Consider the following 24,108-nt stretch of genomic DNA (forward strand, 5'->3'; position numbering starts at 1 on the left):
ATACAATCCACTCGGGATAAAATCTCAAAGTATACAATACAAAATCAATTAAAATCTCAGTCTCCTTAAGCTTCGATGTGCAGTGGTTCCTTCTGCGTCATCTGCAGTAAGACAAAAACAATAATCGAGTTAATCTGTCCCTACTCTATGCTATGTGACAACCCTACTTCGCCAAATTCTTCCCTAAAAAGGTGTCAGCAGTTTGACTTCCCAAAGAAGTTCAAACTCTCTTTAGCCTCTAAAGGAAAGCTTAAGTTTCAGAAGCAGTACCCTATCTGCCTACCCATCTGCTCTCTAAGGGTCCTCGGCCTACTGCTCCCTTGCGCTCTGATGTCTTAGCGCATCTGCTCAAGGCATCTACCCTTCGCTTTGCTCTCGCCTTAGCCTAATGCTAATTGCTCTGCTGATGACTCTCTCCTCCCCGGGGTGCTGTCCCTAAAATACACAATCACAGTGTGGGTGGAACGCCCCTTGACGCCCACCACGGACTTCCCCCGATGATGTCAACTTCCTGCTTCTTCCATTGGTCCATTCCTTGCGTCGTTCGTTAAGTTGACCCTTCTCCTTTCGATGTCATCTTCATCATCTCATCGTTGACATTTATTGACTCTTTCGGCTCAAGTGTCATAGGAACTTAGACAGGGCCTTAACTTATCTGTACACTTCTTAACCTTCCAGATTATGTGAATGGTCTTGTCAAAACATAGTCCACTTCAACGTATACCTCTCCTCACGTTCGAACAACAAGTTCCGTCCGGCATTGTCACCTTAAATCTAACAAGTGCTAGACTTCTCGGCTCTCATGTCCACATCAAGCTATTTACGACCTTCACAAGACCACTAAATTACATTTCATGTGACTATGCTCCTTCGAACTCTTGGTCAGTCAGGTTAGAAACACAAATGACCCAAGCTCTTCCAACATTCCTATAGAAACTCTCTTTACGGTATAACCCTTGGCCTACTTTCATATATTCGTACTTTAACAAAAAGGCCCTAGTTATACTTAAACACATTCTACATTAGACATATACTTATATAGAATACGACTACATAGAACATAACTTATGCATTTTCCTTGACATCTTTATGTAAGTTCTCTTATACATTTATCCACGTTTACGTCTTTCCACGTTATTTCCTTCGCCGCTTCTCTCAATGTAAAGTTACACATTTTATATTACACACGTACACGAATTTTACTGTGCACGCTCTACATTTCATAAGCATTTATACACATTTCTATACATTTGCCCTTCATGTATACGGGGTTTCTAAACTTAATGCATTTCAACGTGTGAATACATTTACACTTCCTATAACATGTTATCACATTCGTTGGCCCTTATGCTATAGTTGCCAACTTTACATTACGATGTATGTTTCATTCCTACGTTTATAACATATAAGTCTAAATATGGCTACTATATACTTTTCGTTCAAATTGCGCTCTCTCACCTTAGTGACTTCCCCCTGACCCAAACGGTTCCAGAATCTGAGGAGACTCATCTGCACCTGAACATTCCATGCGGTTAGGCCCAATTCTACTCTAACTGCCTGGATCATTGCCGACCCAGGGAGGGACAGCAAGGCTTTTAAACATTTTCCCTCCTCTTTATCCCAGGTGCTTTTCCCATCGAAGCAGAGAACTTCAGCCCCATATTGGAATTGTGGCGGAACCATAGCTTTGAAGGCAGTCAAGAGAGGTTTATGTGACATATCGCCATAGCTATGGTTGAATCTTTTCAACCCGCATACCGCTAAATGCGCTTTTAGTTTCTGCGCTTCCAAATGGGAATCCCACTTCAGAGACCTTGTGAACCAAATCCCGAGGTATTTATATTCACTTACAGTTTCTAGCTTGGTTTGGCCCAAGTACCAGCTAAACTTCGTGCTCTTCTTCCCAAAACATAGAATTTCATGTCTTATCCATGTTTACTGTAAGTCGCTTTGCGATAGAATATTAATTGAATACATTTAACTTCCTCTGAAGCCCCACCTCTGTTTGATCCATTATTACAAGGTCATCTGCGTACAACAGACAGGACAGATGCTTACCATTTATTTTAGGGCTCGCTCCTCTGGCAGTACCCAGGAGAAGGGGCAAGTCTGCTAAAAATATGGCAAAAAGTAACGGGGCCATAACACAGCCTTGCCTCAACCCATTGTTTATCGGTATTTCCATTGTAAGGCCGCCAGAGGTATCTTTAATCACCCGTGCCCAGTTATGGCTATGCAATTCTTGGATAATTAACAAAAGATCCGCCGGAACATCATACTTTCTCAATGTCTCCCACAAACAGTCCCTATCCACCAAGTCAAAGGCTGCTCGAAAGTCCACGAAGCAACAAAACGATTTGCCCTGCTGCTCCATGGACTTCCTGGCTACAGCCCAAAGTGCGAAGCAGTGATCAATAGTGGAGTGCCCCTCCTTGAAGCCACCTTGCTCTATTGGAACTATTGACTGCCGCTCCACCCATTCTTTCAATTTTCCCAGGACTATTTTAGAGAATACCTTTTCCCCGATGTCTAATAGGTTAATTAACCTATAGTTCTTAGGGTCTTTCTTTTCTCCTTTTTTATGCAAGGGTCTAATTATGGCACCTCTCCAGGATTTGGGGAAATGACCTAAAGCCAGGATTGCCACAAACATGTGGGAAAAAAATCCAGCCCACCAATCTATCTGGGTTTTAATTAGGATGGCGGGAAGATTATCTGGACCTGCTGCACGTGATAAGTTTAATTTTTTAATAGTTTCTCTCACTTTCTCTATAGAGAAGTCTGGTATTAAACCTTCTACATCCCTTATCCGAGTTGATCTATTCTTCTCGCTTTCCGGGGACTTTTTAGCATTATAAAGGTTACTTAAATAGTCTACCCATGCTGCCCCCTCCACAACGCAGCTCATAGTACCCGGTACCCTTCCTGCAGCATCCTGTATCAACCTCCAGAATCCTTTTATATTTTTATTTTCAATTGTTTCTAAAAGGTTTGCCCAGCATTCTTCTTTAAAAATCCCTTTCTGCTTCTTTACTAGGGATTTATACTCCTTCTTCAACCCAAGCAAGAGCTCCACATTCCCAAGGTCATAGCTGATCCTCTGGCGTTGCTCTAATTTTCGTATCACACTTTTTTTACTCTGACATTCCTGATTAAACCACTTGGACTTTCCTTTCTTGGGTTGTGCAATTGCCTTGACTTGTTTCTTATCATTTAGGTACACTCTTATGCACTGCACCGCCTGTACTATTATATCCTCATACCATGCCACCTGATGCCCTTCGATCCTTTCCTTTGATAAGTTTTGTTGAACACCTACCAGTTTCTCCACATACTCATCCGTCAGTCTTGTGGACATGCGTTTGGGATACTCCACACTTTCGGAGATTACCCTTTCACAAGTGCCCAATATCCCACCTACAATTTCACAAAACAATGCATTGTGGTCGCTATCTCTGCGCTTAATAACATAGAATTGTTTTACCAATACATAGTTCCACGCCTGGATAAAGATATAATCTATAGGGCAATGTTGGTTTCCCACTCTAAAGGTCTGTGTAGCAGGTCGATCAGTATCCATCCTGCCGTTCAGGCATATTAAACACTTTGACCCCAAGAACTCTGCACTCATGCCACCGGCTGCTGTGCCCCAGTCGGGGTGCGTAGGGAGTCCCCGATGGCAACTCGGTGCAGATACACGCTTTGTCCTCCTGCAGTAGGGTTTTCTGCCTCTCCCCCCACCCTCCCTCTCTTTCTACGGGACACACTCCAACCAGGACTGATGCGCAATCACTCGCGCTAGGCCTCTCTTGACAAACTGTCTCCCATGCACTGCAGTGTGAGGGGATCTGTTGTTTCTGCCTCTGCATCCTGCCCACTCTGGCCCTCCGCAGAATTCTGTGGAATTTTAATGTAATTCTGCGGAATGAAACTCTGCCAATTCAACTCAGGCCTAAAAATAATGCAATCATAAATGAAGGCAGGTCGTGGTGAGACCTATCAATCTCTGTGTGTTATGTTGACAGCTGGAAGGGCGATTTATGGCCTCCTTGTTTCTCTCTCGCTTCTCTATGTGTAGGCACATTTTAATCCACTTGGCTGTTCTCTCCTAAATACAAAGTACAATTTAAAGAATGCACTAATCTGTAAAAGAAATTCTAAATCATGACCTTATTTGAATGAACAATAAGTGATACCACAAGATATTGAAGTGTTCATTCTTGGTTCATTATTTCATAGTATACTATGGGACAAATTCACAATAAAATGTCGGAGCACAGAGCTGTGCTAAATTTGGCAGCACGGCACGCTGACATTTTCAAAACACAATGATGCGCCATATTCACAAGAATATGGCGCACCCTTGTGTTTTCCCTAGCACTGGTAAAAAAAAAAAAAGCCTAGTGCCAGCGAGGCAACCTGCCACTATGTGCCAAGGGTGCCTGCGCTGCAGGGACAACTGCGCTGCAGGGACAATTGTTTATGTGCAGGAAGGGACACCTTCAGGCACATAAACAATCAATGATGGCAATTTGCACCTTGTATGTGTACTGCAGAATGAAGCACACATGGAAAAAGCAAATAATAATGTTATAGTTTCTCCTCATATCACCATTCTAACGCCTGGTAGTCCATGGCTTTAGTTTTAGGCCTTGTAAATCTGGGGCAACGTCAAAAAGTAATGGTTGTTGCGGTGGAACGGCCACAGCAACACCCACTGCTCGCCCCTTTGCCACAGTTCACTGCTGCAGAAAGGGGTATATTTACAATGTACAACTTTACATTAAGCCATGCAAAATGGCTTAGCGCCACCTTGAAAATATGGAAAATGGTGTTGCACCACCGGAGCGTCAAAAAAGTGATGCTCTGGTGGCGCTGAGGGCTTGCACATTGCCCCATAGTTCAGTTTACTGGGGCAAAAAATGAAACAGCACAACTTGCGCTTCCAGATAGATGGTTAGATCCAAATCTGTGTAATGAGAGAATCTAACTGTCGGACACGATCAACAAATCTTTTCATTTACTTCTAGGAAAAAAATAGAAAGTTTGTTGTGAGTTGCTCTACCCAGATCGTTGGAACAGCTCAAGCAGTGCGAATCACAATTTATCTGTTCCATTCAAGCTTTCTTTTCTGTAATAACGAATATATGATGTTACAACACAAACAATTACAATGCATGCCATTACAATGCATTTTTTTAAACTACCATTACAACGCATAATGCTTTTAGGACAATAGTAAGTTAAGTTTTGGATAGTGTGGGGGTAAAAATTACTATTCCCACTCCAGTGAGTGCAACAGTAGGATTAGTGTTGGATAGTGTAGGGGTAAACATTACTAATCCCACTCCAATGAGTGCAACAGTAGGGAAAATGTTGGATAGTGTAGGGGTAAAAATTACTATTCCCATGTACCCTAAAACCCATACCCACTCTAAAACTTAAAAAATCTCCATTACTTACCTTATAATGCGTTGTAATGGCATGCGTTATAATGGTATGCGTTGTAATGGTATGCGTTGTAGTGACATGCTTTGTAATGTTTTCTTACGCAATTAATTAATATTGTTACGTCTACTACCTGGGTTGAGCGGTATTAGGGCGCTTTATGTGAAACACTAACACAGAGCATATTACCTAAGCAGGAACAACATGTCAACAATTCTAATGACATCAGACGTTTCTTGGGCTGCAAAATAAACTATTATTTTGACTTACCAACTTTTGTTCACTACATTTACTATTATGTTTATTTGCTTAATTGAAAGCCACGCTTTGAAAAACCTGTCTGAGCAACAGTAATGGCCGAGACGATGCTTGCTTCGGGACTGTTCTTCTCATTACTACGAGTCACAATGCAGGCCCATTCCCTGAGAAGGCTATCTCTGAGGGTTTATATTTATATACGTCATTGATGACGTGTTAAAGAGGTCTTGGGTACAGGCAAGGGATATGCTGCCCCACCTCCTTTGAGTAGTAAATGTCTGCACAGATTGATGTGTAGTGGGCCCCTGACATCCCTGGACCCCCTGGATTCTACATCTGATGCACTAAGGACAGCTATGTCCCGTCTCTCCGCTCCCTGCCTGAAAATACAAAATGTGGCTTTGTTCAAAATCATGATGAATGTTAGGGATTGAAAGGTTATTGTGCTAAATATTTAATACACACACAAACGTGTAATTTAAAAAGGAAGCATGTTTTTTAAATGCTAGAACTCATAAACAACTACGCAAATATAGACAGAAGTATGAATCATACACATAAATGTATTTTGTAGGTGACTGGAGAATTAGTCGAGAAACAGTATTTTGTACTTCATATTATCAGAGACCAGGCTGACTGTCACTCCCCTCATCCGTGTGGTAATTAGATTAAAAAATGACCTGCCCTGATCTTCCCCATATCTCAAGTTTACTCTCATGAATGAGGACTTGTCAAGGGCTGAGGGTGAAGATGTTTGTGATAACTTGCACCTTGCATCTCCAAGGTACGGTGGACGTATAGGCGGACGGTAGATGTGGCGCCTGTGTTAAGCTCTGCGATTACACTGCCCGCACTAGCTGTTGATGTCCACTTGAATTTTAACTCACTGTGCACCTTTTTTTTTTAAAATAACTGAAATTGTATGTGCCAATAATCACTGTGTTGCGACAAGCTAGATAATTAGCGTACCGGATACCTCCTCGGTCCACCACGGGCCCCAATCCCGATTGAGTGGAGGGAGTTGACCTCCGGCCACTGCAGGTTGACGGTGTAGTTGTTTTCCACCACCCCACCTGATAAAAACACATGCAGAGCGGAGCGCGCAGCGGACGCATGTAAGGTAGATGTGACGTCTGTGTTAAGCTCTGCGATTACACTGTCCGCGCTAGCGTTGATGCCCGCTTGAATTTTAACTCACTGTGCACCTATTTTTAAAATAACTGAAATTGTATGTGCCAATAATCACTGTGTTGTGACGAGCTGGATAATTAGCGTACCGGAGACCTCTTCGGTCCGCCACGATTGAGTGGAGGGAGTTGACGTCCGGCCACTGCAGTTTCGCGGTCTAGTTCTTTTCCACCACCCCACCTGAAAGAAATACATGCAGAGCGGAGCGCGCAGAGGAGGCATACAGCGGGCACGCCAGCAGTGCGCCAAGGGCAAGCCCGTCTGCGCCTGTCCGCGCCAGACCGGGCCCTGGGCCCAGAACCCCTTTCCTTTTCCCCTCCAATACCCGCGGGACTCCTTCAAATTAGGCAAACCTTAACTTCACTGTGTAAACGATTCATAGCCTTGGAGGAAAGGCAACAGAAGTGCTCTCACTGCTCATATGAATTATCTTCAATGGCAGGAAACCAATAGATGGTTGGGAATCAGCTTAACATGGCACTGCTCAACTGTAAATCCATGCCAAAGCATGCCACAGAAATCTCCATTTTATTACAAGATACCACACCTGATGTGCTAGCCCTCACGGAAACTTGGTTGGTACCTAGCTCAGACCCAGATGTTGTCCAAACGCTTCCCCCGGGCTATCTGATTCAGTGTGTTGATAGAATAGGCAGCAAGGGGGAGGGGTTGCTATTATCTAGAAAAACCACCAAGTTTGCCACATTCTGGGCAGCCCCCTCTCAGACTGAAAATGCCCATTTCTCGATCGCGCTCACCCCCTTAATCACGTTTGCCGTTATTCTCCTCTCCCCCCCCCCCCCCCCCCCCCCCCCCCCAGGAGCCCTGGGACAATTCTGTAGTTCGTTGCTTGAATTTGTGGTAAATTTAGCCAGTACCTCATCCAATTTTAATCTTTTGGGAGACTTTAATCTTCATTTCAATAATCCTTCTAAAGATCCATCAAGCCACCCACACTAATGGGCACCTCCTGGACCCGATCTTCTCATATATAGCAGAACTAAAAGGAAAGGTGCCTGTTCCCCTCCTCTGGTCGGATCATTTCCGACTCCCTTTTGCATGGCAGTCAACCTCCCCATGCCCGAAAGTGCTGACCTCCTGCACTCAAGCCCGCCAATGGCCTAAATAAGCATAGAGGAATAGATTCAGGAACTGCAATCTACCATACCTCTACACCACCCTGATCCCTCAATATCTAGCGGCAAGTGCCACTCATGGATCGAGAACTCACTAGACACAGTATTACCCAGGAGATACATAATACAAAAAGCTGGCTCAAACAACTCACCTTGGTTTACAACCGAACTCCACAAACTAAAACAGCGGTGCAAAAGATTAGAAAGAATTTGGAGGAAAGATTTTTCAACTGGGAACAAATCTGACTATAGGGCATGTATCATCTCCTATAAAGCCGCATTTGAAGCAGCACAGGCATCCTACTATGAAGAAAAAATATCATCCTCCTCCAACTCACCCAAAGAAATATTCAGGATCGTAAAAAAACGTATGAAAGTCCCAGCCCCCCCTGGCACCTGATTCGTCAGGCCTCCATTGCGAGGATCTAGCAGATTTTTTCTCTACCAAAATTCAGCTCATACAGAATCTCCTTCCACCGGTTAAAAATGAACCCCTTTCCATGCAGCTTGGAGTAGAACCCCAGAATAATGCCCCCCATATTGAATCCTTTACTTCACTCACAGACAAACTCCTTCCTTCTATCCTTAATATGATCAAGAGTGGCTCCCCACTGGACCCGGCCCCATTTAATATTCTAAAGTCCGCCATGCCTATCATCATCCCTCCCATTGTTAATCTTGTCAACGCCTCTCTAGCATCTGGTGTAGTCCCCCAGGACTGGATGATCACTATGGTGAAAGCATTATTAAAAAAGAAATATCTAGATCCAACGGAGCAGGCCAATTATCATCCTATTTCCCTACTCCCTGGTATTAGTAAGGTTGCGGATAGATATTTGAAGCGCCAACTCTCTGCACATCTTGAAACCTTCAAACGACTCCATTGCTCGCAGATGGGCTTTCGCCCTGGCCCGGGCATGGAGACTGCACTAATGGCAGTGGTGGAGGAGTCTAGAAAGATCTTGGACACCGGAGGGTCCGTAGCCATCATCCTCCTAGACCTTAGTGCAGCCTTCCATACGGTGAACCACCGCACTCTGGTACACTTGTTCAAAAAACTGGGAGAGACAGGTAGGGCCCTTTCCTGGCTGGAATCATTCCTTGAAGGAAGATACTTCCAGATGTTTGAAGGTAACACCTATTCACGACCACTACCACTGCAGTGCGGGGTTCCTCAGGGGTCTTCCCTGAGCCCCACACTTTTTAACGTGTATATGTCCCCATTGGCTGAGATAGTTGCACCTTTTGGAATTCAATATATCAGCTATGCGGACGGTACTCAGCTTACTGTGGCACTGAACCAGGCAGAGAAGGCTCCCATAAACCTGAGCTCCTGTCTTAAAGAAGTCCCCAGCTGGACGAGTCTGTCCCATCTTAAACTTAATGGCGAAAGATGGAGCTCATGTTGCTGGATATCGAAGCAACTTTCAACCCACATACTCTGTGGCCTTCTTGTATGGGACCCGCCCCAATTCCAAAAAAGGAAATAAAGAGCCTGGGTTTCTGGCTCGACCACGAGCTCCCTTTCAGAACCCCAGCCAGAAAAACGGCTGCCATCTCCTTCGGCCTGCTCCGGTCAACACGCAAAATACTGCCCCTCCTACCTGTGAGTTCAAAAAAGATCCTAATCCATGTGCTCAATCTATCAAGGCTGGATTATGTAAACGCCCTTTATTTAGGAGCACCCACCTCAGTTATCCACAAACTTCAGGTGGTCCAGAACTTGGCAGCAAGACTCCTTACAGGCACAAACAACCACTGCTCAGCTAAATCGGCCCTAAAAATACTCCACTGGCTCCTGATGCAAGAGCGAATACACTTCAATGATCTTTGCATTGCACATAAAAATCTGCAGGGCAAAGGTCCCCCTATTTTTAACAACCTTATCAAACCCTACAAAGCAACCAGGAGTCTTCGGTCTAATGAATTACATTTGGCCGATGTCCCCAGAATCAGGAAGACTCGCAAAGGGGGACACCTTTTCTCCTATAACACCTCCAGGAACTCCCTGCCTTTTCCCATCCGTGAGGAAACCAACCACCTCTCGTTCAGCAGACAACTGAACATGGCTCTTCCCATAAATTCCATCTGCTCCTTACCGCGGGTTCGCAGCGCTGGGATGCCTCCGGGTAGCCATACGGTATATATGAGCATAATCGTAGTCATATTCATACAGGTGACTCTTCCTGGTAGTCACTTTGGTCCCTAAAACTCGTGAAAGACCAGATGCTCTGAGAGGATGCACAGTGTACTAGAGGAAAAGCCAAAAGCAGAAAACCTCCATCAAGAAATACTGTCTTGCAGCAGTCAGCTGGTCTTGCTGGAGGTGGCCAGATCGAGGGCAAGAAGGCAGAATCAGGATACTAGTGAAAAATTGGAACAGGAGCAGAGAAGATCAGACAAAGAACTCCAAAACCTGTTGGAACTTAAAAACAGTAACAAGTACAAGCCACCATGGAATAACAAAATGACGCAGAGAAAAAAGGAATGTGCAACATCTTAGATTGGGCTGTCCTCGGGAAGTAATTTTCAGTAAAAGTTTCTGCCATGCCTCTACAAGCCCCACAGCTGTTTGACATGCATAGGAAAGAGATTGCGGGGGCGAGGATGAGGAGGATGATGTGTCTCCAGAGCCAATACCAACGCCGGCTATCTGGTAGGTCCTTGTGAATCCATATCAGGAGTCAGAAAATGTTGTCTCTGTCCGTTTCATGAAATAAGTAGAGTGTAACCTACCTAGACAACGGGCCCAATTCACAGAACTAACTTAAGACAAAATCCTAAACTTACTACCATTTTGGTATTCACAGAAGGCACTTACTCATTTTGGTATTCACAGAAGGTAGTTACTCATCTTGGTATTCACAGAAGGCACTTACTCATTTTGGTATTCACAGAAGGCACTTAGTCATTGATGAGTATGTGCCTTCTATGTATCGATATGATTAAGTCAGCCTCGATACATTTTGGATCGTCAAACAGGCCAACATTTCCTGGAAATATTCCCTTAAATGTTAGTATATGCAGCTTTTGGTTTTCAATTTTGTGTGTATGTATATAGTAAGTATGTCCAAAAATGTTCTGGAGCATTTTTAAAACATTTTTTTGACTACAATGATGTGTGATCTTATGCTTTTATGATTATCTTGAAAATAAATCAAATTAAGCTTTATTGAATTGAATATTGGGATATGCAGCTTGTGACGCGTTCATTACAAAACTCTACCTGGTATCTTCCATTTGAAATAAGAACTTGTAATAAACAATTATGGCACATGATAAAATCCGAACATCTACGTGTCAGATCTTTGATGTGCGATAACGTTCACACTGAACACCAAGGTCCTCGAAATAAAGCCATTTCTCTTTCATAGCAACACAGCACTTCCCAAAGTGATAGTTACTTAATGTCTAGATTTTTGTCTATCTCACAAAGACATGTAAAACCTCATTCTGCGAGATATGCAAACATAGAATGCAAGAACTGAAGCACAGTAAGCACACAGTGCTTTGTCAGTTTTTCCACTGGAGTGTTTAGCATGCATTGGGGAATATCATGTAGCAGCAGCAGCCTGCCCGATGGTTTTGCCATCATTTATGGTTTTGCAAACAGGGCCGGCTCTAGGCATGTGCAAGCTGTGCACCCAGTGCTTTGTCAGTTTTTCCACTGGAGTGTTTAGCATGCATTGGGGAATATCATGTAGCAGCAGCAGCCTGCCCGATGGTTTTGCCATCATTTATTGTTTTGCAAACAGGGCCGGCTCTAGGCATGTGCAAGATGTGCACCTGCACAGGGCCACCAAACCCCAGGGGCCACCACGCCAATATATATCCTTAATATATTAATCCTCTGAGGATGGATACATATTTGCGTGGTGGCCCTTGGCAGGGATTTGGCGGCCTCTGGCTCTGTTCCACTTCTAAACTCCCTGACCCCCTCCCCTATTTACTGGCCTGCGCGCTCCGCCCCGCCCGGACCACCTCTTCCGGGCCCCCTACCTACGCTCCCTGCCCAGGGCCACCATGAGCCTAGAGCCGGCCCTGTTGCAAAGCATCTTTCTGGATATTGCCTGAAGGAAATTGTGCACAAAAAACCTACAGAGCTCAATTAGCGCATAACCTTCGATTTAAAATCGGGCAAAACAAACGCAATTTTCATCCACTTTTAAACTCAGTATAGCACGCAGAAAGGAAGCCTTACTGTGGGATCATATGTCTTACGTTTTGCCTCCTGTGACATGTTAACTGACTGGTTACTTGTAGGAAGAAGATGACGATGAAGATGAAGATGAAGGAGATTATGAAAGCCCAGATGAGACTGTAGAAAGTACTGCTGATGATGCTGTGGAGTACGAGTCTCCAGCAGAGGATGGGAATCCTGAGAGTGAAGGCGAATACGAGGACCCGCCCGTCAATGATGCGCCTCCACACCATGGAGTTATTTTGCCTTGCAAGTCAATCCAATCAACTCCAGTCTACATAGGTAATACTATAGTTTAATTGTTTAAAATAGTATTTTGTAGTCTGATTATTTAATGTTTATCAACATTCAGAAACAGAGAACATATTTGCTACAGCAACCAAGCTACCAAGCTCTAACACCTTCAGGTTACAGCAAAGTGTATACTCTGATTACCGTGAAAAAGTAATTATGTTAACCATTTTTTTTAGTTTGTGACTATCAATTAGTATCCTCAAAGCCGTATGATTATGTGTTACACAAACTCCATCTGTAAGGCATATCACACATCCGATACTGCAGATGAAAAGGAATGGCCACCATGTCTCGTTTTCTTTATAGGTGTGATTGTTAGGAAGCTAGAAGATGAGGAACACCGTTTATACAATGGAATATAGGGCTGAATCATGTCCTTGATAAGTTTGGAACACAGACTATAGATGGCTTTATGGGAGATCATAAAGGTTTAAAATGTGATGTTGCCAATGTAATAAATCTAAATATCTGGAGATCAGGATATTCTGTGGAAGATTCAAAATGGTTTTGACTGCCATGTGGTGGGTAATCTACATTTTGTTTACTACATACTTAGGAAGAGCAAGATTCTATGACAGTAAATCTATGCAGAAGAAGATGTATAGCAATTACGTTGCCCATTTTCTTCAAAAGATAAAAGCAAGTAAAAGTAACTGTACCAAGTTATCTGGAGCAGTTGAGTTTATCATCAAATATGAAGTCAAGATTGGAAACAGCATTTGTCAAGGTTGGATAAGTTCTTAGAGGACTTGGCCACCACTGCTTTTTGTCTACACTGATGGAGGGTCTACTATTATAAGGACCTCTGACATGTCGGAATTTAGTTTTAGACAATTCTTCATCATCCACGTAGCTACTGAGACTATACAGCTGGTGAACCTTGATTGCAGTTGCTGACGGTCTCCATACATTCGGATGTTGATCTGATTAGCATCCACCTAAGTCATTATCTGTAGGCCAGATGGTCTCACTAGTCAAATTAAGGGAGCAAAATTTGTATTACCACTGAATGTGACTGATAGATGACCCATGGGGAACCCCACATTTCACCAGAATCTCCTTAGATGTGAAAGGAGGTAAAGAGACTGCAGACGTTAGACAGGATGCACTTCAACCACTGTTATAATAGGACCTGTACACCAGTTTCTCTTAATCATGTGTTGAGAATGGAATGCAAACCAAGTCTAAAGCTGGAAAGATACAGCAATATAAGAGTCAATATTCCTCTTCTATACTGGATCATCACTGCCAAAAGAACAGTCTCTGTTCCATGATAAACTCTAAAATATGCCTAACATTCATCGATCTGCTTATTATCAAAGATAAAATTGTATAACTGAAGGGTGAAAATCTTCTCTGCCATTTGAGACATAAAAAGCAATAATGAAATGTTACCTACTCATTAATGCAGTGAATGCTGGTATATATATACTCCTCTTGTCATACATGAAATGTTTGCATAGATACCTGTGTTTTAATGCAAAGTCATAAAACTCACACATTTTAAACTTAAAAAATAGTTTTAAAGGTAGGGCAATGAAACATCACTGATAGTTCAATGATATTTCATATTTTATGAAGCAGAAAATCAACTATCTTTACTTAAGGACGCCCCACCCCCTTCCCCACAGTGACGACTCAGGGAGCTGCCCTGCTGCAAAGCCAGCTAAAAACGGTAATACTGGGCCTCACCGAAATCTTACGGAACCTCACCACACCACAAAGCCGAACAAACTCTCATCTTCGAAACCCACACTCACCAACCCCAATCTCACAAGACCTCACAAGACCAAACGGCTCAGCTGGACCACAACTCGCCTCCTAAACTAGGGGTGGGCGGCCAGCTACGCTCCGTGCACGGAGTGTGCGTAGTGCCGCCTACTCTGCATTTTGCGGAGCGGGCGTAGCCAGGCGGCACTACGCACGCTCCGCAGACGGAGCGTAGCTGGCCGCCACCCGCCTCCCTCCCGCCCTCCCTAAATACTTTAAATTAAAGGAATCAAATAATTTAAAACGCACTTACCTTGCCCGCCGCGTCCCCGGGGCTCGCTATCCTCCGTCTTCCGTCTTCTTTACTAATGCGCATGCGCGGGCGGCCGCGCATGCGCATTTTCTCGTATGAAATGCGCATGCGCGGCCGCCAGCGCATGCGCATTAGTAAAGAAGACGGAAGACGGAAGATAGCGAGCCCCGGGGACGCGGCGGGCAGCGGCGGGCAAGGTAAGTGCGTTTTAAATTATTTGACTCCTTTAATTTAAAGTATTTAGGGAGGGCGGGAGGGAGGCGGGTGGCGGGGCTGGCGGCCAGTGGTGTTTGCGGAGTGGGGCTACGCGGAGTGCGGAGGTGGGCGTAGTTTCTCGCCCACTTCGCGTAGCTCCACGAAGCCCCACTCCGCCAACTCCGCCCAGGGTTATCCTAAACCAGACACTGAGACCCAAAATAGCAAGAGATGTAGTGTCCCCAAGTGAAGCGATGGATCTTGCCTCCTCGTATAACACATCCACTACTGCCCCCTGCAGCTCCAAGATCCAGGTTATCACTGGATTTGGATGAGACTGCTCCCCCCCAGACCCTCTAGAACCCCAGCCTTCCTCACTATTATCCCCAAGGCCCCCCTAAAAGAAAAACCCCAAAATGGAGGAGGGATCCTCCACCAACTGCATGCTCATTAACTGCAGATCGGTCACCAAACATGCCACAGACCTGGCTGAGACCATCTTCACTCATGACATAGACATCATGTTCATCACTGAAACATGGCTAAGTGAGATCTCCCCCCCCCCAACTATGAACATCCTTGTGCCCCCTGGTTTCACAATCATCCACAAAAACAGAAAAAACCAACTAGGAGGAGGTATAGCAATCATACACAAGAACAACATCCCCGTGACGGAAACCGATGCCCTAGAATATAACTCTTTGAAATGTCTCACTGCCACCATTAAGACAAGCAATAACAAATCATTACTCTGCCACCTCCGCTACCATCCGCCAGGAAACACTGCCTCATTTGGAGACCAACTCTCCGACCTGATAACTCACTACTCACTCTGGGACTCTGACAGCTTAATTCTAGTTGACCTCAATCTACACTGGAACGCAAAAAAAAACCACGCTATTCAAAACCTTAAACGATCTCCTAATCAACTACAACCTCATCCAACACTGCACTGACAAAACCCACAACAGAGGATCAATCCTAATGCCATTATCGCACAACTCAATATAGTCTCAATCATCCACAACCTGCCCGTTGACTGGTCAGATCGCCATATCATTCTCTACCACATCAACTAAATGATCAAATGCCAGCCCCGCAGGCAAGACCCCCCTCCCCGCTCGAAAGGAAATCTAAGTCAGATTCCGCTTGAAGACCTGGAGGAAAGGTTAAACTCCCTTGTCCCCATCCACAACGGTGATCTCTCACCAACAGAACTCATCTCTCACTATAACTCTACTATGGCCTCCATTATGGACAAAATAGCTCCCCTGAAACTAAAAAGACTCAGGAACACACGATCTAGATCATGGTTCAACACAGACATAAACTCCGAAAGAAGAGAACTAAGAGCTGCAGAAAGACTCTGGCAAAACAAACACAATCTTCGAGCTAGACTCAAATCAGTTCGCGAAAAATATAAAAAACACATTATGAACTAAAAATCTTCCTTCTTTTGTAAAGCCCTTGCTAATGCTAAAAACAGGGCCAAAGTACTCTTCAATCTCATTAGGCAGCAAACTTCCAAACCCACTTCCACACTAGTTTCGGCCTCAAAAGACCTATGAGATAACTTTGCCAATTTCTTCAATGACAAAATCACCAAGATAGAACTCTCCCTGTACGTTCACTGTAGTCCCCCCACCAGTAAATTACCACCAGTGACGGAAGAGACCACCACTCCCAAGCACCCTGCAGACATATGAAAATCTTTCAATCCCATCTCTGAAGCAGAGATAATCAAAATGATTTCCAACTCCAAACCCTCAGTACACTTCCTGGATCCCATACTTGCCCAACTGGCCAAAAAGTTCACACTCTCCCTAACCCCGCTCTGGAACAAGATTATAAACAGCTCCGTAAGCACTGGAGTCATGCTGGATTGTCTGAAAATCGGCCAAGTCACACCTCTACTGAAAATCCCAGCTCCGACACAAACGATCTGAACAACTTCAGACACATCTGCAACCTCCCTCTCCTAGCGAAAATCCTGGAAAGATGTGTTCTCCTCCAGCTTACTCAACACCTGGAAATCACCAACCTCTTGACCCCCACCAATCGGGTTTCAGAATAGGATGCAGCAAAGAGACAGCGATCCTAAATATAATAGACGATATGCACAAATCTCTTGACACAGGTCAGTGTTGTTTACTCATACACCTGGACCTATCTGCAGCTTTCGACATGGTTGACCACAAACTTCACATTAAGACACTTAAAGAAGGGGTAGGATTGAAAGAGGTGGTCTTACAATGGTTCACCCCTTTTCTACAAAACTGCACCCAAAGAATAAAAATCAAAATATTCTCGTCGGACCTACTCCCTGTTAGCAAAGGTGTCCCACAAGGATCAGTTCGCTCGCCACAGCTTTTCAACATCTATATGGAACCACTTACCACCATATTAAAAAACAACAACATTCCCTTCTACCTCTATGCTAACGATACTCAGATCTATCTGGAAACCTCCTCCATCGAAGACATTCAGAGACTGAACTACACTCTGAGAGAAGTCCAGCACTGGTTATCACACAACCACCTGAAACTAAACCAAGAAAAGACAGAAATCTTCCTCATCTCCAACAAGGAGAAGGACCCCCACATTACAGAATGGCTATTGATGCTCTCCATCACAACCCTACCCAAGCCGATTCTGTAAAATCGCAGGCAATCACTCTGGACCCTAAGTTAGACATGAGTAAACACATCAAGAACACTGCAAAGAGTGCCTTCCTCAACCTCAAACATCTCAAAAAAATAAAACCCTTTATCCCTCCCAATGACCTCATACAAGCCACTCAATCCCTGGTGCTGTCAAGACTGGACTACGGAAATGCAATTCTCACAGGATCAGAAAAATCTCACCTGTCTCCCCTCAGATCAATTCTGAACGCAGCAGCCAGAATTGTCACCAGAGTCAAGAAATGAACACATCTCGCCTGCACTTGGGAAGCTAAAGTGGCTCCCAATCGAAATGCATGCCAACTTCAAAACTGCCTGCTTCGCACACAAAGCTCTGCACACAGGGACTTCCGCCTACCTGGCCTCAAAACTCCAGAAGGAGGCCAGACAAGAAGCCAAAGGAGTACCAACACCCTACTCCTTATTCCTCCGAAAACTTGCAAATGAAAAACCGCATCTCGCTCCTTCGCAGGAAATGTGACCAAAATCTGGAACTCCATTCCAATCCATATCAGGACCAATCCCACCTACCTAATTTTCAAAAAGTAGCTCAAATACCTCCTCCTTAATCGGTCTCTCACAAATGGATAGCTAAAGTCTAACTAATGAAGCCTGCCTATAGCAGCACTCAGACACTTTGGCACTAAGGCCTTACCACATTAATCTCGCATAGAGCCACAGTGCTTTCTTCGACGACATTTCTGTGAAGCATCATAAGACACCGGACACCCTACTATGCTAACATATTTTATGAAGGACAATGGGTTCTTTTTTGAAGATACTCTGCGATGAGTCCTGACTCACTGTACATATTACTGTGTAAATGTATCTTACGTGTGATAATGCTGTAAAGCGCTCTGATACCCTCGGGTCTAGCTAGCGCTGTATAAAACTCTTAAATACATAAATAAATAAATGTGGTTGGGATTTATCTACCTTAACTTTATATTTGCTGATTTCTACAGTATTCAATTAAAAGTTAGTGCATTTAAACAAAATATTTTCTGGTTCAGTGATGACATTATCATTTATTATTATGCTAGATACTATTTTGCAAGAATGTAGCCCAGGTGCAACTGTCCTTTTGACTGACGCTGACTTCAGAGCAGAAAACTTCAACTTGGCATTCCACTTCATTGTACTTTCAAAAAAATTTACTAATGGACACATTCTGTCTCTAGATTATTAAACAAAAATAGAAGCAGGACGCTGATATCCTTCAAAGCATGTGAACTCTTGCTGGAGCAAGCTGATTTGTGACCCCATCCAGGGCTAAATGAATCTCATTAGAGGTATATTACCCAAAAATGGTATACTAAATACTATGCTACAAAAACACCACTAGATTCAAGCTGGCCTAGCTGATGAAGGGTGATGCCCTTAAACCGGTCCCAGGATGCTTGTTTCTGGTCCAGGGAGGATCTGGCTTGACAATTCAGGCTGAACTGTTCCCAAAAGGAACAGGGTCAAAACTAATTTGCATATGGCTGGGTCCAAACTGGGGTGGTGTGATGAGTAAAAGAATGATGGATTAAACCCAGATCATTGTGACTGGGGGTGAATGTTTACATTGTCCAGCATTCCGTCCATCAATTGTTTCTTTTGCAGGGTCTGAGCGTGCAGTGTTACTGCCACTGTGACGTGGCACCTAAAATGTGTGCCATGTTGGTGACCCCCCTTTTACTGCATGTTAGTCACCCCTAAGGTAGGCCCTAGCTAGCCCTATGGGCAGGGTTCATTGTAGGTAAAAGATTGGACATGTACCTTAAGTGTATGTCATTTCCTAGTAGTGACAAACAGCCATTTTGGTTTCTCACTACTGTGGTGCTGCCTTCCCATAGGAATGCATTGGGGATTCCCTGATAAGTGTTTCAGCGGTGCAGCGTGGACAAGTTTGGTATATTTGGAATAGTGATAATAAATGCTGTGCAATGGGGTGCGCAGATTTACTATAAGTATTTTGGAAATGTCACTTTTAGATATTGGCATTTGTGTGTGCTATGTGTCTGCCTGCCTGATGTGAATTGCATGTCTGCCTTTTGAGTGACAGGGGCTGGTGAGGTGTGTGTGGCTCTAGCAGGGGCAGGTTAAGTCAGCACTAAGCTGAATGGGACATCTGCATTTGGAGTAGTGGGAGGAGTAGTCCCTGGTCCCTGAATAGGCCTATGCCTAGCCTGTACAATGCTGGCTCGCCCCCCTCTGTGGTGTGTCTGATGACGAGCCTCCACCTGACAAAGGGGAAAAGGAGCCTTGTAAACAAAGTGCTTCAATCCCCCCATAACCAGTTGCATATGGTTCCCCCAAAGCCCTGTACTGCAGACGAACGGAAATTGTGATATAAATATACGGGCTGTGACACCATGATGGTTGTGCTGTTCTTGTACTTGCTGGGGCTTGTTGCTGCTGGGGACCCAGGAGGAACCGCCACAATTGCTTGCCTCCCTGCTAAAGGGCACTGTGTGCTGGTCTACCTTGGCCCAGCTGTGCCCCTTGGACCTTTTTTGAAATTCATCGCTACGTGGGCGCTCTGAATTTATTGGCAAACAGAGAAGCCTTTCGTGGCTTGCAGTATGTTGCTGCGAGGTGCCTGCAGGGGGATTCCCGGTGTGGGGACTTACCCATACTGCTGTGGAAGGAGCGGGAGCCCAACCCACTTATTGCATATTTGGTAGGCGGGTGTCCACCCCACATTTTTGCCAGGTTTCACAGCTGCACTGCACCAGCGCGGGCAGCTGCAACATTGGGCCCATTGGTTTGTGGAGTCCCAGTGGGGACCCAGGTGGCACCGTAGTGCCAGCGCCATTCTTTTCCTTTGGGGGCATTTTAGGAGATGAAGGATTAAGATACACTCCTGCCCTGCCCCAGCGCTTTGCGCCCTTTAATGTTGCTGCATTGGCAGCCCAGCCCAGACATTTTGGACATAGGGCAATTGAGCCCCAGAGAAGGCCAGTTGGCCTGGGGTCAGTTACAGTGTGTGAGGCCCTGCTTACTGTGTAATGTGTCTATACAGGTGATACCTATGCCTAATGTGATTTATTGTTCATGAGCTTAGCGCATCATGTGTTTTACGCCTAATGTGATGATTATTGCATAGTGTGATTTATGCTGCAGGATATAATGCTGAGCACAGTATTTTGCCAGTAATTACTGGTTGTGTTCTGCATTTACTATTTGTGCTTTGTGATGGTTCTTACAGTGGCCCAATTGGCCCTGTTGTGTATATAATCCCCTGTAAATATTGCCTAATGCCAGTTGGCACAGAGTATATGGTGTGATTACTATTCTAATGTGGTTTGAATATTACAAAGGCTATTTTTATATAACCTTGTCTAGATTTCCTTTGTGGTGTGCCTAGTTTGTTGCTGCTGTGTGTGTGTTGCCCAAACCCTTTACACATTGCCTCTGGGATAAGCCTGACTGCTAGTGGCAAGCTACCAAGGGGGTGAGCAGGGGTTATCTTCAGCGTGTAACTCCCTTGCCCTGACTAGAGTGGTGGTTTCTGCCTGGTTTAGGCTCATGCCCTAGCCAACCATAAATCCCATTTCTAAGAAGATGCATTTAACATTTCAACTAGCCGCGGCTTGAGCTTTGTTCAAATGCATCTCTGTGCTTTATGACAGACTAACTGTCATTGAATAGTGTGTATATTCTTACCCACAGTAAGGTAGGGTGTGTGCTAAAATGGAGTTCACTTTCTTTAATAGTGGTTCAGGATTTCTACAGTGGTGCGGAATTTCGGAGTTCTTTTGGACAGTGTCCTTGGAAACCCAATCTTTAAATGTGGCTCAAATCTGTTTCACTCACCTTGCCTTCTGAAAAATATTCTTCCCCTGCTTTGGTACTATTTAATCCCTCTTTGCAGTCACCAGTCGTAAACATTCTCAGTCTATTATCCAATTACACAATCATGGCTACACTAATTTAATCTACCTTCGAAATTCCAGACAATATCTATGTATATTACAACTTACTCAAACTGCTGTGTCATGAATGCTTACAAAAACTCCCAGATAATCGCATATGTCACCATTACTGCGATCTCTACACTGGCTACTCACTTGATACTGGGTAGCCTTTAAGGCTCATAAAATCTCACACCAATGATCACCCTCCTTTCTGGCCAATACATTTTCATTTTTGTTACTGTCACCCTCATGTCCGCAAACCAATATTTGCTTGCCACCTCTAAGGCCAGAATGGCTACTTATACAGACTGTGAGTTTTTTACAGCAATAGCCAAACTGTTGAACTAAAAGGGTTTTTGGGAAGAAACAATGTTTCAGAGGCCAGCTGAAAACCTGACCTTTTAATAATTACTGTTGAATTTGAGGGTCCCTAGTTGGCACAGGTAGGTACTTGTGACAAATAGGGACCCTTGCCTCTAGTTAGGGTAAGGGGGTACACTCCTAAAATAACCCCTGCTCACCCCCTTGGTAGCTTGGCACGAGCAGACAGGCTTATCTCAGAGGCAGTGTGTAAAGCATTTGTGAACACATACAGTAATCAAGTGACAACACTACAGATGGACACCACACAGGTTTTATATAAAAAATGAGTATACTTTATATAGACTTATCACAAGACCACAAATGACAAAAATTCACAATACTGTACTTAAAATGGTAGAATTAGCTTAGTTGTTGGAAGTGGCTCTTGTGATTACGACAATATCTGATGCTTTTGTTGCAGGACATGGCGTCTCCATCTATGTTCTTCAAGTTGTTGGTAGTGGTTCTTGTGATTACGACAATAACTGATGCTTTTGTTGCAGGCCTTGGAAACCTTGGAGTTTCCATCTAAATTACTTCACTAATTGGTTGGAATTTATCACTATGTGAGATGACCAAAGTTATGGTTGGATGATGCCGTTTAACCTTGCTTGATATATTTTTGCAGGTTTTTCTCGTTTTTAATGTTTGGTTCATTACAAGTTACAGACAATGTCATTACCTGTCCTCCTACTCATAGTATCCAGATAACCTTCCATTGATGCACGCACATCAATCTACCGCTAGGTCATAGCAGACACAGTGTTGCTGATACTCGCAATTCAGTTACAACCGAGTCTTCAAGTATCCTCTGCAAGGATTACACTATCTTACTCATGCCATGGTCGGTGTTATATCCTTTATATCTGTCGGTCTAATAGTCCAACAAATGTTAGTAATGTGCTAGATACCTCCTTGGACTATGTTAAGGTATGCCTCACACTGAGTCAACATTAGTCATTTGGCTAATAATAGCCTCACTTTCAATATTCAATGTTTAGCATTCACTGTTTTGCATACTGGACTATACTTAATAGTCTACAATGGTTTTGTTCATTGCCATGGGAGGGGAGCTGTTTTCCTCCTGTCACCATGTCTATTAGATTCTTTCAGGGTGGGGTGGGTGGGAGTGGGGGAAGGGGTGGGAGGGGTTTGGGTCCGACTTCAATTTGGTTATTTTTATGTATTGTTGTCCTATTTTGCTTATTTTTGTCTGTATGTCATTATCTTCCTTGCTCAAGTGCCGAGCTCCATTGTATAACTATGGCCCCATGTCTAAAACCGAAAAGATGCCCCAACACTCATTCATCTACCAATGTGGACCAAAGTGTAACACTGATCAACAAAAAGTGAGCGACCCAGAATACCCTTGAGGGCTTGGGTAGTTAAGTAGAAAGGTAAAGGTGCCTTCAAGGGAATTTGTTTTGAAAGTATTTGATAATTCAAAGTAATTTAAAAGGAAAAATCAATATTCCTCATCAACAATCGTTTGAGCAAAGTGATTTTTTGGTTGGATATAAGACCTCTATTAGGTCAAAACATATAGACAACATATGAACAACGAACACAAAGGTGTATTAGAAAAATATAGTTTTATCAAAGAGTCGTTTGAATAAGTCGTTTCATATACAGATAAGTGAAAATACAAAAATACTTAGGACTGTGGGTACACACACAAATAAATTAATAAGTGACTCAACAGAACCTAAGGACACCTATCCCAAATCAAACTGAATAAAACAAGACAGGGATAAGATGAACGGTCGACGTTTCGGTTTCCTAAAAAACAATTGCAGAAACCATCTTCAGGACTGATGTCAATTGGGATCTGTATAGAAAAGGTTGCAATCTGAAATGAAAATATTTACAGTCACAAATCTATACTATATACAAACGTTCATTACACCTTTGTGACACAACAAAAACACTTATGAAACAGACAATAACATGGTGATACATATACAGAACGCTCTAATGGTGTTATCATACTTCAAACCTTAGAGTTATTTAGGCGATTCTTTTGATACAAGCATGTATATACATTGCGTCGACCCAGCATGTGTAAATATATTTTAAACAAGGGCAACATCGAAATTGATTTGTTACATGAAAAAACATTTCAGTTAAGGGAGTACACTCAGTGCAGCAATTGTAGTAACACTTTTGTTTAGGGACATTTTGCTGGTACGTTGTCCATTTGATTTAGAGAAATACATTTCACAACACTATATTATAAAGATTCCCTAGTCGAATAAATACATACGTATATGATTTTTAGCACAGTAGGTGGAGGACAATGATCGTTTACATTCCATCTTAACCAAACATTACAATTTAAAAGAGGGTTAAGTACAAGACATTTAGGGCTTCATGCGGATGCTATATGAAACCAAACTAATCAAATGCATCATTGGTA

The 24,108-nt window shown here is 43.7% G+C and overlaps 1 protein-coding gene across 8 annotated transcripts in view; it reads left to right on the forward strand.

Moving 5' to 3' along the window:
- LCP2 (lymphocyte cytosolic protein 2) overlaps positions 1–24,108 on the forward strand; it is a 622,000-nt gene that overhangs the window by 328,868 nt on the left and 269,024 nt on the right. For all 8 annotated transcript variants that reach the window (XM_086951712.1, XM_086951709.1, XM_086951711.1 and 5 more), the window contains one exon: positions 12,294–12,513. In XM_086951712.1, the coding sequence (XP_086807838.1) occupies positions 12,294–12,513 (220 nt within the window). The remainder of the gene's footprint in view (positions 1–12,293; positions 12,514–24,108) is intronic.

This window comes from Lissotriton vulgaris, unplaced genomic scaffold, assembly GCF_964263255.1.
Source record: "Lissotriton vulgaris unplaced genomic scaffold, aLisVul1.2 SCAFFOLD_1103, whole genome shotgun sequence".
Taxonomy (NCBI): Eukaryota; Metazoa; Chordata; class Amphibia; order Caudata; family Salamandridae; genus Lissotriton; species Lissotriton vulgaris.